The sequence below is a fragment of the Eschscholzia californica genome, unplaced genomic scaffold (assembly GCF_041429995.1).
Source record: "Eschscholzia californica isolate CP2 unplaced genomic scaffold, dmEscCali1.0.p SCAF_4, whole genome shotgun sequence".
Lineage (NCBI taxonomy): Eukaryota > Viridiplantae > Streptophyta > Magnoliopsida > Ranunculales > Papaveraceae > Eschscholzia > Eschscholzia californica.
Genome location: NW_028238461.1, coordinates 55,473,012 through 55,488,487, shown reverse-complemented (window position 1 = coordinate 55,488,487; position 15,476 = coordinate 55,473,012). Strand labels below are relative to the sequence as shown.

At 39.7% G+C, this 15,476-nt stretch overlaps 1 protein-coding gene across 1 annotated transcript; it reads left to right on the top strand.

Moving 5' to 3' along the window:
* The first annotated feature begins 4,996 nt into the window (after positions 1-4,996).
* On the top strand, positions 4,997-5,851 carry LOC147546457 (uncharacterized). The gene has a single exon (XM_086636932.1). It carries the CDS (start codon positions 4,997-4,999, stop codon positions 5,714-5,716), a length of 720 nt encoding a protein of 239 aa, XP_086493058.1. The 3' UTR covers positions 5,717-5,851.
* Positions 5,852-15,476: the final 9,625 nt, after the last annotated feature.

The following is a 15,476-nucleotide window of genomic DNA, read 5'->3' as shown; positions in this document are numbered from 1 at the left end:
TTAAAAAAAAAATATTTACCCTCATCTCTCTCTCTCTCTCTCTCTCTCTAGAAACTCCGGCGAAGGGGAAACCCCTTCGCCGGAGTTTCTAGAGAGAAAGAGAAGAGGTAAAATTTTTTTTTTTTTTCATAGGTCGCCGGCCGGCGACCTTCGTCGGAGAAGGAGTGACTTGTAGAGAGAGAGAGATGAGTTGGAGAGAGAGAGAGGTGAGTTGGAGAGAGAGAGGTGAGTTGGAGAGAGAGGTGAGTTGGAGAGAGAGGTGAGTTGGAGAGAGAGGTGAGATGGAGAGAGAGAGAGAGATGATGTGGAGAGATATGTGTGGGGGAGTAAGAAGTGAGGTGGAATTCAAGTTGTTTTTTTTATGTTGAAAAAATATTAATAAGAAGGGTAATTAGGACATTTTCCTCAAAAAAGGGGGTCATATTTGAATTTATGAAGAAAAAAAGGACCATAAAAGAAGCTGGTCACAAAGTAGGGGGCCATATAGGAATTAACTCTTTTAACAACTATTCTAATTGAAACCTCTATATTGACCTCATCTACCAATCACATTACGGGGTTGTATTGTTTAGGGGATCTTCCTCGAGATTCGGAGGCAGTTTGAGATTTTAAGGATTAAAGTAGTAGGTTAGTAGGTTCAACAAATAAGAAAGAGTAGTAGTAGGTGATTATTTGAGAAAGTTTGTTTCAACTTTAAGTGATGCCATCCCTTCCACTTATTGTTGCTCATTTAAAGTGGATGGGGTTTGATTTGTTCTGTCAAAAACTTCTCTTTTAAGCAAATTTTTTTTATTTCGTGTTAAAGTATAGGGGGGGACTGGGGAGGATTCAGACCCAAAACAACGAAAATGAAAACGAACCCAAAATGTCTGGTGGTGGATTCACACTCAGAAACAACGAAAATGAAAACAAACCCAAAATGTTTACTTCAAGGGTGACGAGTGTATCTACATCAAGTAATAACGGGTCAAATACCCATTACTATCCTTTACCTTCCCTTCTCAAATATTCAAATATCGATCTACCTCTTTTTTAGAACAAAAATCTATTACCTGAGAAGAAGATGCAAACTAGCTATGGGATTAGGGGTGGCAATGGATGCCCATTTACCCAAGAACCGAACCGACTCGAGTCTTAATGGGTAGGTTATGGGTATAGGTTTGGGATCCGTTAAGCAAATCGGGTCTTAAATGGATACACCCGACTAAGAGGCGGGTCCTAATTGGGTATATCCGCTAGGTACCTGACGAGTAATGGGTACCCGAGATTATACGAAAAACTACCCTAGATTATATAGGATTCTTGTAAGTTAGGGTTTTTCCCACCAAGTTACCAACTCACTAAGCCCCCAAAAGTTCAAATCTAAAAGTTACTCTAAATTGTGAAATTTCTCAAATCCTCTTTTCCTTGGTTGAAACTTGAAAGCTAAGCCTTTATAAACTCCAAAGGTGAATGAGTTAATATAACATAAGGCCGCGGCTTTAGAGAATAATGAAAATTCTCCGAGGAATAAATTCTCGAGGGAGTCCAAATTTTTTTGAAAATTCTCTGGAGAATAAATTTTTGTGGGGAATACAGAATACATTCTTTTGAAAGTTCTCCTCCATCTCATTTGTTCTCTCTGCCACTTCATCTTCTCGACATCTCATCATCTTCTCCGCCGAAAGTCGTTGGCCGGCCAATTTTCCGACCGGCGACCTTCAAACATAAAAAAAAATAATAATTTTCTCTCTTCTCTCTCTCTAGATCTGTTCTAGAGAGAGAGAGAGAAAAGAAAAAAAATTAGAGAGAGAGAGGAGAGAGAAAATTTTTAAAAAAAAATTTTTTTTAATGTTTGAAGGTCGCCGGCCGGCGACTTTCGCCGTAGAAGATAATGAGGTGTCGAGAAGATGAAGTGACAGAGAGAGGTGATGAGATGGAGGAACCTTTTTTATAGCATCTTCTAAAATTAGAAGTCCCTTAGCAATAAAAAGAAACATAAAAAGTCAATCTTATTTGACTAGTTTTTAAGAAAAGTCCTTATTCCCCGGAGAATTTTCTTTATTCCCCAAAGCCGCGGCCTTTAATAAGTTGGTCATTTTGAGAAGGTCAAAATTGAGTTAGTCTAATTAAGTAGAATTAATTTGAGATCAACATGGGCAAGGTATTTTTTATAAGCATCATTTCAAACCAAACAAGATTCTCATTCAAACCCAAGTAGCAAAAAATCCGGAAAAAAATGGTGTTGTATATGGGATTTGAGCCCAAGATCTTGTGGAACTGGGCCCTTCCACCACTTGAGCTAGACACAATTATTATTTTAAAAATGGAACAGTACGTCTATCATAGAATGGCTGCTCCAAAACATAATCGAGCCACATTAGGATTGTGGGGATACGTGCCCCTCTGTGGGCTTGCCGAATTTATCAACAGACCCAATTTTTTTCCACTTACAAGCATCTACGTGGTCAGAAGATTAGGTTATGAGAAATGACATAGAAGCCGAAAATCCGAGCTGACCCTCCGCAACTTGATGATGGAGTTAAGACTTTAAATATTGGGAGTAATTACGGGTCAGAATTATATCTATGAGCTCGACCCCGACCACTGGCACCCGAGCCCGAACCCGCTCACACACACTCGAATGCGACGAGGACCATTCACATCATCTTTTTAAAATCATACCATCTAAATTAGTGACGACCTAGTTTGCTAGTCTATTCACACTAAGTTTTTGGCACGGTTGCCATATTATTTTATTTTTTTGTTGACGATGTTTCCAGCCAATGCCTAAGTAAACACTAAATGTAGTATACTACTAGTTAATAAAGAGAGCCTACATTTACTTCACAATTCAAAATTCCAACCTCTCTCTCACACTCTCTCTCTCCCAATCTCTCTCTCTCTCTCCACCCCCTACCCCCTCTTCCTCTCTCTCCGCCGTGGTTGTTGAGAGTAGAAAAAATACATAAAAAAGTACACATAAGGCACACCACAAAACACATAACACATAAGAAATGAACTAGAAATTGGAGATAAAGTATCTTTTTTGTTCTTCTTTTGGTACTTTTTATCATTGTTTTTGTGGTATGAATATATTTGTTTTCATTTGTATATCTGTAATATTCTAGGAATGTCAATTTATAAAATTTATTAAGGATTTAAATATAATTTATACGAGTGTGATGAATATCATATGAAACTTTGGTTGGTTAAACTATGTAAATAGTCTACTCGCCTAGCTACATCTAAGGCAATGGAAACTGGAAACCTTATGTGCCCATACTAAATATCTTTAATTCACTTTTGTAAGAACACCTGTTTCGAACTTCAAATTCAGCTAGCCATTGCGTTCTCACCGAATTAGTCTTCATTCTCTTTACTGTTATTATAGTTCCATCGTCAAGTGTTCCTTAGTTTACTCAATGCCTAAGTAAACACTAAATGTTATATACTACTAGTTAATAAAGAGAGCCCACATTCACTTCACAATTCAGAATTCCAACCTCTCTCTCTCACCGTCTCTCTCTCACTGTCTCTCTCTCCCTATCTCTCTCTCTCCACCCCCTACCCCCTCTTTCTCTCTCTCCGCCGTGGTTGTTGAGAGTAGAAAAAAATACATAAAACAGTACACATAAGGCACACCACAAAACACATAACACATAAGAAATGAACTAGAAATTGGAGATAAAGTATCTTTTTTGTTCTTCTTTTGGTACTTTTTATCATTGTTTTTGTGGTATGAATATATTTGTTTTCATTTGTATATCTGTAACATTCTAGGAATGTCAATTTATAAAATTTGTTAAGGATTTAAATATAATTTATACAAGTGTGATGAATATCATATGAAACTTTGGTTGGTTAAACTATGTAAATAGTCTACTCGCCTAGCTACATCTAAGGCAATGGAAACTGGAAACCTTATGTGCCCATACTAAATATCTTTAATTCACTTTTGTAAGAACACCTGTTTCGAACTTCAAATTCAGCTAGCCATTGCGTTCTCACCGAATTAGTCTTCATTCTCTTTACTGTTATTATAGTTCCATCGTCAAGTGTTCCTTTGTAAACAATACAAGAGTCACCCTTAACTTGTCATATAAACTCGGAGGAAAATGTAGCACCCCCTCTCTCAAAGCCGCGGCCTAACATAAAGGTTCAGTTGTTCTTTCTTGATTTTCCTAATCTCTAATCTCTTATACTCAACAACTATTGTACCCAGAATATTTACTTAGTTAGGAATTTATGTCGTTCAGGGTATTTCTTTTTATTAGATTCATGCAAATTCTTCTATTTTAAGAGATTTTTGATATAATTTTGTGAATACCCAACGGATACCCGATATTCGATGGGTATCCGAGAAATTTAAAGGTTCCGGTTCTAGATCCTTCTGCTGAGGTACCGGAACCATCAAGAATCGAAACTGCTACAACTTACAGGTTCTGGTTCTGGGTAGTTAAATACCCGAACCGAAATCGACCCATTGACACCCCTATATTATGGGACGAAAGACCCATTTATTAGTTTTATGTCTCAATAGTTAGTAACAACGGGGTCAAATGCCCATTGCTGTCGATCTGCATCTATGGCTGTCGGCTATTTAACCCATAATGTTAAGTTGGGGTGCTCATAGTATTTCGGCTCTTTTGTGGACCCTGGTGTTACAACTTCACACGAGTGAAAAGGGAGAGAGAAAAGAAACGCCACTCTTCAGTCTTCGCCTGTGGCTGTGGTGTAGTAGAATGAAGGGGCAAATATGTACATATCACTTTTACCATTTTACCACATGGCAACACAATTCAGGATTATTTGACACCTGGCTTATACGTGGCAAACAATAGCAAGAAAATCAAACATGCTCGTATACTCTCTCTCTCTCTACTTGTTCATTCTCCATTAACCACCCCATAACTTCAAACTCCCAAACTCAGTTATTGAAAGTGGAGGGAAAAGAGAGAGAGAGAGAGAGAGAGAGAGAGAGAGAGAGAGAGAGAGACAAAAAGAGAGAGAGAAAATGGCTCCTAAACGTTCAGGGAAAGTGGTGGTGAAGAAAACAACCAAGGTCGTTAAAGAAACTGTAAATGTTCAAGTTATTGATCCTAATCAAGAAGAAGTACCCATCATCATGGATGATGATGAGATCAATAAACTGAAGGATTCAGAGAAGATATCTGTATCAACTGAAGAACAACCAGCAAAAGTTATTGATGTGAAAGACAAGAACAAAGAAAACCAAGACGAACCTCCCAAAACAGAGGAACCAAATCCTCCTCTAAAACTAGAGGCTCTGGAGAAAAACAAGACAACCCATTATGGAGGATTTGATGAAGGTAAGAAAACCCAAAATCGAGAACAGAAAGAAAATGAGAATCAAGGAAAGAAAACCACAAAAGATGGAGGAGAGAAGATTAATTTAGGAAAGAGAGGAGTGAGAAAGAGATCAAAGGGAGATGGTGAAGGTTATAAGAGATATGTGTTTAAAGTATTGAAACAGGTTCATCCAGGGTTGGGTATATCTTCAAAAGCCATGACAGTGATAAATAGTTTAATGAATGACATGTTTGAGAGATTGGCTGATGAGGCAGGAAGGTTAAACAAGTATAATGGAAAAATGACATTGTCATCAAGAGAGATTCAAAGTGCAGTAAGATTGGTAATACCAGGTGAACTTGGAAAACATGCCATGGCTGAAGGGACAAAAGCAGTAACAACTTTTATGTCTTTTCATGCCTAATAATTACTAGTATTTTAATCAATGTTATTAATCTGTTTATGTTCTAACTTTTAACTAGTTAATTAGCCTTTCTTGTAATGTTTTGATGTGGGGGAAAGGTTATTTACTCCTAACAATGCTTGCTTGTGTTTTCTATCTGCTTTCCTAGAATGTTACCGATATACAAATGAAAACAAATATATTCATAAGAAAAAAAAATAGCATATTGTTGAGAAATATCCCATTTTTAAGGCAATGTGTGAAGCCTTGTTGGAGTGGGTGGTAGTTTTGTGCAGTTTAGAAACTGTTTTGTGAAAACTACCAAGTGCTTATATATATATATATATATATATGTAATTACTAGTGGTTTATTTTTATGTTCTGAATTATTCTCTGCTTTAAGAGTAACCCTGTAAAACTGTTCCTGTTTAGTGAAGAAGAAGAAGATTGATTGTTGCTGCCCCGTGGAGTAGGTTTTAACGCCGAACCACGTAAATCTTGTATCCTGTTATTTCCTACTGTTTTTTGTTGCTTTTGTTGTTATCTTTGTGCAATTATCATCTTGTGAATCTGTTGCAATCTTCAACACATATCAACAAGGAAATCCAAACAAAGTGTCTTCTACCTCACGTTCTTGTAAATAAATTAAAAAGAATTATCTGGTTTTTCGATTTCTAACTAAATAAAATAAATTTAGATAGTTAAAAGGGTCAAAAAAGAAATTATTGAATTATCTTTCTCGATTTCCAACTAAATAAAATAAATTTAGATAGTTAAAAGGGTCAAAAAAAAGAAATTATTGAATTATCTTTCGAATGGAAGACTAAACTTCTAATCACTCCAACAACCAAAAGTTGTCACCAAGGGTATATTTGAGTTTGTAAGTAGCACTAATTGAGTGAAATGTCTATCAAGCAACAAAATGTGGACTGTGTTGACATTACAAGGATCATAGTTTTTGTTCCCTAACACCACTCCACAATCATTTGATACATGTTAGTGTATAAATTATATTGGTAAAGTAGTAATTCTACTATAAAATAACCCCTGAGTTAGTGTAAAATACAAAGTAAGAAAAGAATGTCTAATTACATCTCACCATGATAACTTCATCAACACCCAATTTCTCCATTCCCTGCCCCTAACTTTTGAGGTGATGATGAAGAAGAAGATGAATCAATTCCAAGACTTTCTTGTATTTCAATAGAAACATAACAAGAATCCATTGATAATGATCTCTTTAACACTAAAGGCTTCTGTTTCCTTTCATCATTATCATCATCACTTGAATTAGGCCAAATAAGAGATACACAACTTCTAAGTTTAGACCCACTACCCATTCTTGAATTCAAGTTAACCACTCTATTTTGATCATCATGAATATTTCCATCTCCTCCATTATTAACCACTCTATTTTCTTCTTCTTCTTGAACTTCCACAATCTTCAAACTCAAACCTTCATACGAATTTTCTCTTCTAATAATGGGTGATCGACAAATCGGACAATTGGAATGAGAAATACACCATTCATCAATACAACCAACATGAAAAATATGTTTACAATTGTAGTGTCCCTACTAATTTATGGGGGTGCCTTTAGCAAAACGAAATTAATACCCCTTAAATCCCTAACACCCACCAGATTCAATTTGGTTTCTTTCCTTCCCTTACACCCGTGAGTTGTGAGAGAATTTTGAAAGAGGGATAGTAGGGTTTAGAGAGAGAAAGTGAAGAAGAAGGAGAAGGTGGATCAAAAAGGCTTTGCTAGAGGATTTGTTTCTTCTTCTTGGTACTAAAAATCAAGTAGGTTTCTTCTTCCCTAGGGTTTACATAGCCCTTTTCAATTTTAAACCTAGATTTGAATGGTTAGAACAATAACAACTTTAAACCATGAATTTTTGCTAGGTTATCATCAAATTAGTACCAATTAGTGATACATTAGACTTATACCATGATTAGAAACTAATTCCAACAACAATAAAGTAACCCTAGAACATTATAGTTATATTAATGGAGTATACATATACCCGGACAGCAACCTAGGTTATTTAGGTTATACAAATATGATATATATATACACCCGGACAACAGCCTAGATATTAAGAATTGTTTGTGTTTATGTTATTGTTATTGATAATTGATTGTATGAGATTATTTGTGTGATATTGGAGCATGAGTGCTACCAATAGTTGTGTGTGATATATTGCTTTAGGTTGTTAACCTAGAAAGCATAGGCTAGTCGGAACCAAGACTGGTTGGCTCGACATGTGAGTCGATTGCAAACACTAGTTATTTATGTGATATTAGATAACTTGGTGGACCATGACCTTGAGTTTCGTTAATGGAATGAACTAAGACTGGTTGGCTCGACATGTGGATCGATTGCAAACACGGGTTTGTCAATGTGATATTGGACAACCCAGTGGACCAGGGATTTGAGTTCAAATATGGATTGACGATCGTAATCCATAAGTAATCGGTGGTTGGCTCGCTTCCTACTCATATGTGCTCGTGTTGCACGGATCCCCTTTTTGGGAGGTATCCCTAGTTTATGAAGAGGTCTAAGTCGATGCAAACACAAGATCATTCTTGTGGACCACGTACTTCTAGTTTGAGAAGTAATTACCAACTAGAGGTTGGCTCGCCTCCTGCTCATATGTAAAGTGCTCGTGTTGCACTGTGCTCGTGTTGCACGGATCCCCTTTTTGGGTGGTATCCTTTGTCTATTGAGAGGTTTAAGACGATGCAAACACGAATGGTAAGTGACGCTATCTCGTGGACCTCAAAATTGGTTATGCCCCTCCAAAAGGGAAGTTGTATTGTATGAATCTCTTCAACCGTGTAACAGGTGGACTTCAATTGTGTTAGCACGAAAGGTGTGACATAATGGACTGTTATTATTGTTCTGTTGTTCGATACTTGGTTTTTGTGTTGAATTGGTCTATTTAGACCTTAGGTAATTAGAAATCTACTAGCTGGGTTCTGACCCAGCCTACTATTTTTCAGGTGATAGAGATCGGGGAGTGCCACCAGCTTGATCCCAGTTCGTCAGCTCAGAGCTTCTTTCTTAGTTTTCGCTTTCGAGATTAGGTAGTTGTTTGGAGTTTCACTTTCTAGATACTTATTTGTTTCATTCGGTATTGTCCGACCTACGTGTCGATGATTCAGAACCATTGTTTGAGTTAAGACAGTTCAATGGATTGCTTTTAGATGATTTATTGATTCTTATGAGCTTCACATTTGATATTATTTGTCTCTTTTGATGGATATATCGACTATGTTTACTGTTCTGCGGAGAAATGCTTTGAGTTTAGGTTTTCATGGCGGCCGACGTGGAAATCTAGATTTGGGGCGTTACAAAGTGGTATCAGAGCTCTAGGTTCATAAATCCTAGGATCAGTGTGTAGGGTTCAACCCTTCTAAGCGCATAGTACGTAGTTAATTTTTGTACGAAGCTCTTGACTGTCTAAGTTTTGACTTGGTTTCTCTTTTGGATTTGAATAGAGTTATGGTTAGCGAAGGGGCTACTGGTCGTGGCAGAGGTCGTCGCAGTGCTCGCACCCGAGGGGGTGGTAGAGGTCGAGGTCGAGGTGTCCTACTTGAGGAAAGGGGTTCTACAGCACCAGAGGGTACACATGGACAATCAGGTGGTCATGAGACCACAAATCCTAATCTGAACGGAGGAAATACAGTGACAATTGATGCAGCCGCATTGCAAAATTTGATTAACATTGCAGCAGAGGCTCAAACAAGGGAACAAGCTCAGACGCAGAATCCGACACTAGAGACGGGAGGTCCTGCTGTGAATCTGAGGCCACCGACTGAGATGACCTGGTTGAAGTACTACCATGAGTTTATGAAAATGAAACCGCCAACATTTGATGGGACTGGAGGACCGGTAGAGGCATATGAATGGTGTAAGGAGATAGAGAGGATGTTCGTGGCGTTTGATTGCTCCGGGGAATATAAGCAACGGATGGCAGTGTTCCAGTTGAAGAAGAATGCAGCTACTTGGTGGGACACTCAGTCTAGGCTAGTGGATCCTTTGAGGTTCACCTGGGAAGAATTTAAGAAGGTCTTCATGGAAAACTTTATTCCTTTCTCGGCACAACAAACACTTAAGAGGGAATTTCAGGAATTGAAGCAAGGGGAGAATCAATCAGTTTTGGAGTATGAGAATGAGTTTCACAGACTCTCCCTCTTCGCTACTCAACTGATTCCCACAGAGGAGGAAAAGATTGAGAGGTTTGTCAATGGGTTGCGTGACAACATTGCTAGGTACATTGCTGGGCAACCTAGTTTCGACACCTATCAGAAGGTGGTTTCTTGTGCTAAGGTTCACGATGCTCGGATACAGGAGGCAAAGAAGCAGAGAGGAATCAAAGTGCAAAGCAAGGGTGAACAAAAGGGGAACAGTAACAATTATGGGAAGGTTGGTTGGAATCAGCGCAACAACTATAATGGTCAACGGGATGGTAAGAGGCCTCGGATCGAGGGAGGCAACAGGGATATGACAGTGGTGACTACAGGTAGGCAACCGCCAGTGACTAATGTTGATGGTGTGGAACAGAGACCATTTAGAGGAGTTTGTTTTAATTGTCAGGAAGTAGGACACAGGTCTTTTGATTGTCCGAGGAGGACTAGAGCTCAGACAGGAAATCAGGGGCGTCATCATGAGCGTAACCCGCAGGGCAGACCACAGGGACGTGGGCAACAACCACAGTTGAATGCCATCCTTCCTAGAGATGACCGCGCACCTACTGATGTGGTGGAAGGTACATTCCTTATTCATACTAGAATGGGTAAAATTTTATTTGATCCTGGTGCCATGGGCACATTTATCTCTGTTTCTTTTGTTCGTAAATTACCCATAGAGTTAGATAGATGTGGGAGATCTTTTTCGGTGTCTTCTGCTTGGGGTGGTTTGATTGTGATAGACCACATCTGTAAGGGGTGTATCATTAGATTGGGTGAGCGAGACTTCGCTGCAGACCTTTTTGTGCTTGAGTTGGTGCGGTATGATGTGATTTTAGGCATGGATTGGCTTGCCTCATACCATGCACTTCTGGACTGTTATGCCAAGACAGTCACATTTTCTCTTCCAGGGGAAGAAGTGTTTACAGTGTCAGCGTTGACTTGTCAGATGAGAGAGGTTCACCTGAGTCACGTAGAGCTAGAAGAGCATCCGGTAATGAGTGAGGGGTTTGATAGTATTGATGTGGTTAGTGAGTACCACGATGTGTTCAGAGATGTACCAGGGTTGCCACCACGCAGAGAGGTTGACTTCTGCATTCAGTTGGAACCGGGTACTAAACCTATAGCCCGAACTCCTTATCGAATGGCTCCGATAGAACTGCGAGAGCTTAAGGGCCAGATTCAGAAATTACTAGATCAGGGTTTCATACGTCAGAGTAGTTCTCCTTGGGGTGCACCCGTTCTTTTTGTTAAAAAGAAAGATGGGTCAATGAGGTTGTGTATTGATTATAGAGAGCTCAACAAGGTTACTGTGAAGAATAAATATCCTTTACCAAGGATTGATGATCTGTTTGATCAACTGAGAGGGACCAAGTGGTTCTCTAAGATTGACTTGAGATCAGGGTACCATCAGTTACGAGTCCGAGAAGAGGACATTCCTAAGACGGCATTTGTGACACGTTATGGTTCATATGAGTTTCTTGTCATGTCCTTCGGTTTGACTAACGCACCTGCAGTGTTTATGGACCTCATGAATCGGGTGTTCAGGGACTTCTTGGATAAATTTGTCATTGTCTTTATTGATGACATTCTTATCTACTCCAAGACTAAGGAGGATCATGAAGATCACTTGAGATTGGTGTTAGAGAGACTGATGGAACATCAGTTATATGCGAAGTTCGAGAAGTGTGATTTTTGGCAAGAGGAAGTAAAATTCCTAGGCCATGTTATTTCTAAGGACGGAGTATTGGTTGACCCTTCTAAGGTTGAAGCTGTGCTTAATTGGAAGCAGCCTACCTCGGTTACTGAGATTCGCAGTTTTCTGGGATTGGCTGGGTATTATCGTCGGTTCATCAAGGGATTCTCAAGTATTGCAGGACCTTTGACGAATCTTACAAAGAAGGGAGTGACATTCTCGTGGGATACAAAGTGTGATAAGGCTTTCAAAGAACTTAAGACGAAGTTGACTACGGCACCGGTGTTGATCATTCCAGAGAGTGGCACCAGATTTGTGATTTATACTGATGCTTCTATTCAGGGTTTAGGTTGTGTATTGATGCAAAAAGATAAAGTGGTTGCTTATGCTTCTAGGCAGTTGAGGCCACATGAGCAAAACTATCCAACTCATGACTTAGAGTTGGCAGCTATAGTGTTTGCTTTGAAGATTTGGAGGCACTATCTGTATGGCGAGAAGTTCGATCTCTTTACCGATCATAAGAGCCTCAAGTATCTCTTCTCACAAAAGGAGTTGAACATGCGTCAGCGCAGGTGGTTGGAGTTGATGAAGGACTATAACTTCACGTTGCAATACCATCCGGGTAAGGCAAATGTGGTAGCCGATGCACTAAGCCGACAACCGAGGGGTATCGTGGCAACATTGATGATAAACCAGTGGAAGATGTTGGAGGATGTAGCAACATACAACATTGACGTGGTTGGGTCAGGAATTGACTCGTTATTTCTGGGCAGTATGGTTGTTAGACCATCTTTGTTGAATCGTATTGTGGATGCCCAAATTGATGATGAGTGGTGCCAGAAACAGGTTTCGTTAATGCAAGAGACTGAGACTGAGTTCAGTGCCGGGCAGGACGGCGGATTGAGATTTCGAGGGAGATTATATGTACCGGCAGATCCGGTCTTGAGACGGGATATATTAGATGAAGCACACCGAAGTAAGTACACAGTTCACCCCGGGGGTAACAAGATGTACAAAGACTTGAAGAGGCAGTACTGGTGGTCAGGGATGAAGAAAGATGTTGCGGAGTATGTGAGGAAGTGTAATGTGTGTCAGATGGTGAAAGCGGAAAATCGACATCCATCCGGACTCTTGGAACCGTTGCCCATTCCGGAGTGGAAATGGGAGAATATATCAATGGACTTCATCACGGGTTTACCGCGATCTAGTAGAGGCTTTGACGCTATCTGGGTGATAGTTGACAGGTTGACGAAGTCGGCTCACTTCCTACCAGTGAAGACGACAGATAGTGGGGACCGACTGACACAGTTTTACATTAAGGAGATTGTCAGGTTACACGGAGTCCCGGTGTCTATTGTTTCAGACAGAGATTCGTCCTTTACGTCACGGTTTTGGAAGAGTTTCCAAACTTCTATGGGGACATCTTTACATTTCAGTACAGCTTTTCACCCTCAGACTGATGGGCAGACAGAGCGAGTTAACAGAGTACTTGAAGATATGTTGAGATGCTCAATACTAGATCTTGGAGGAAGTTGGCAAGATCATTTGCCTTTGGTAGAATTCGCATATAATAATAGTTACCAATCTAGTATTGGCATGGCACCTTTCGAGGCATTATACGGGAGACCTTGTCGGTCACCATTGTGTTGGACAGAGGCAGGTGACGGTAAACTAGAAGGACCAGAGGTGATTCGGGACACTTCTGAGAAGATTGCTTTGATTCGAAGTAGGCTCCAAGCAGCTCAAAGTCGTCAAAAGAGTTATGCCGACAACCGACGAAGGGATTTAGAGTTTATTGTTGGAGATGAGGTTTTGTTGAAGGTGTCACCTATGAAAGGTGTTTTACGATTCGGTAAGAAAGGAAAGTTGGCTCCCAGGTATATTGGACCTTTCAAAATAGTTGAGAAGGTGGGAAAAGTAGCCTATCGTCTTGACTTGCCCGCAAGCTTCACAGTGGTCCACGATGTCTTTCACGTTTCAATGCTTCGAAAACATGTGAGAGATGGGGATCAACATTCAGTGATAGATTACCATGATTTGGAGCTCCAGCCAAATGTATCATATGAAGAGGAACCAGTTCAGATTATTGATCGTAGAGAGCATGTCCTTCGACGAAAGACGATTCCCATGGTCAAGGTTCAGTGGAATCACCACAATGACAAGGAAGTCACCTGGGAGCGTGAGGATGATATGCAACTTCGTTATCCTCATCTTTTCCTCTCGTCAGGTACGTTCAATTTCGAGGACGAAATTTCCTTTTAGGAGGGGAGATTGTAGTGTCCCTACTAATTTATGGGGGTGCCTTTAGCAAAACGAAATTAATACCCCTTAAATCCCTAACACCCACCAGATTCAATTTGGTTTCTTTCCTTCCCTTACACCCGTGAGTTGTGAGAGAATTTTGAAAGAGGGATAGTAGGGTTTAGAGAGAGAAAGTGAAGAAGAAGGAGAAGGTGGATCAAAAAGGCTTTGCTAGAGGATTTGTTTCTTCTTCTTGGTACTAAAAATCAAGTAGGTTTCTTCTTCCCTAGGGTTTACATAGCCCTTTTCAATTTTAAACCTAGATTTGAATGGTTAGAACAATAACAACTTTAAACCATGAATTTTTGCTAGGTTATCATCAAATTAGTACCAATTAGTGATACATTAGACTTATACCATGATTAGAAACTAATTCCAACAACAATAAAGTAACCCTAGAACATTATAGTTATATTAATGGAGTATACATATACCCGGACAGCAACCTAGGTTATTTAGGTTATACAAATATGATATATATATACACCCGGACAACAGCCTAGATATTAAGAATTGTTTGTGTTTATGTTATTGTTATTGATAATTGATTGTATGAGATTATTTGTGTGATATTGGAGCATGAGTGCTACCAATAGTTGTGTGTGATATATTGCTTTAGGTTGTTAACCTAGAAAGCATAGGCTAGTCGGAACCAAGACTGGTTGGCTCGACATGTGAGTCGATTGCAAACACTAGTTATTTATGTGATATTAGATAACTTGGTGGACCATGACCTTGAGTTTCGTTAATGGAATGAACTAAGACTGGTTGGCTCGACATGTGGATCGATTGCAAACACGGGTTTGTCAATGTGATATTGGACAACCCAGTGGACCAGGGATTTGAGTTCAAATATGGATTGACGATCGTAATCCATAAGTAATCGGTGGTTGGCTCGCTTCCTACTCATATGTGCTCGTGTTGCACGGATCCCCTTTTTGGGAGGTATCCCTAGTTTATGAAGAGGTCTAAGTCGATGCAAACACAAGATCATTCTTGTGGACCACGTACTTCTAGTTTGAGAAGTAATTACCAACTAGAGGTTGGCTCGCCTCCTGCTCATATGTAAAGTGCTCGTGTTGCACTGTGCTCGTGTTGCACGGATCCCCTTTTTGGGTGGTATCCTTTGTCTATTGAGAGGTTTAAGACGATGCAAACACGAATGGTAAGTGACGCTATCTCGTGGACCTCAAAATTGGTTATGCCCCTCCAAAAGGGAAGTTGTATTGTATGAATCTCTTCAACCGTGTAACAGGTGGACTTCAATTGTGTTAGCACGAAAGGTGTGACATAATGGACTGTTATTATTGTTCTGTTGTTCGATACTTGGTTTTTGTGTTGAATTGGTCTATTTAGACCTTAGGTAATTAGAAATCTACTAGCTGGGTTCTGACCCAGCCTACTATTTTTCAGGTGATAGAGATCGGGGAGTGCCACCAGCTTGATCCCAGTTCGTCAGCTCAGAGCTTCTTTCTTAGTTTTCGCTTTCGAGATTAGGTAGTTGTTTGGAGTTTCACTTTCTAGATACTTATTTGTTTCATTCGGTATTGTCCGACCTACGTGTCGATGATTCAGAACCATTGTTTGAGT

Bases quoted from the DNA above. Each gene is read 5' to 3' on its own strand.
- LOC147546457 (XM_086636932.1), top strand. From the start codon at position 4,997: ATGGCTCCTAAACGTTCAGGGAAAGTGGTGGTGAAGAAAACAACCAAG.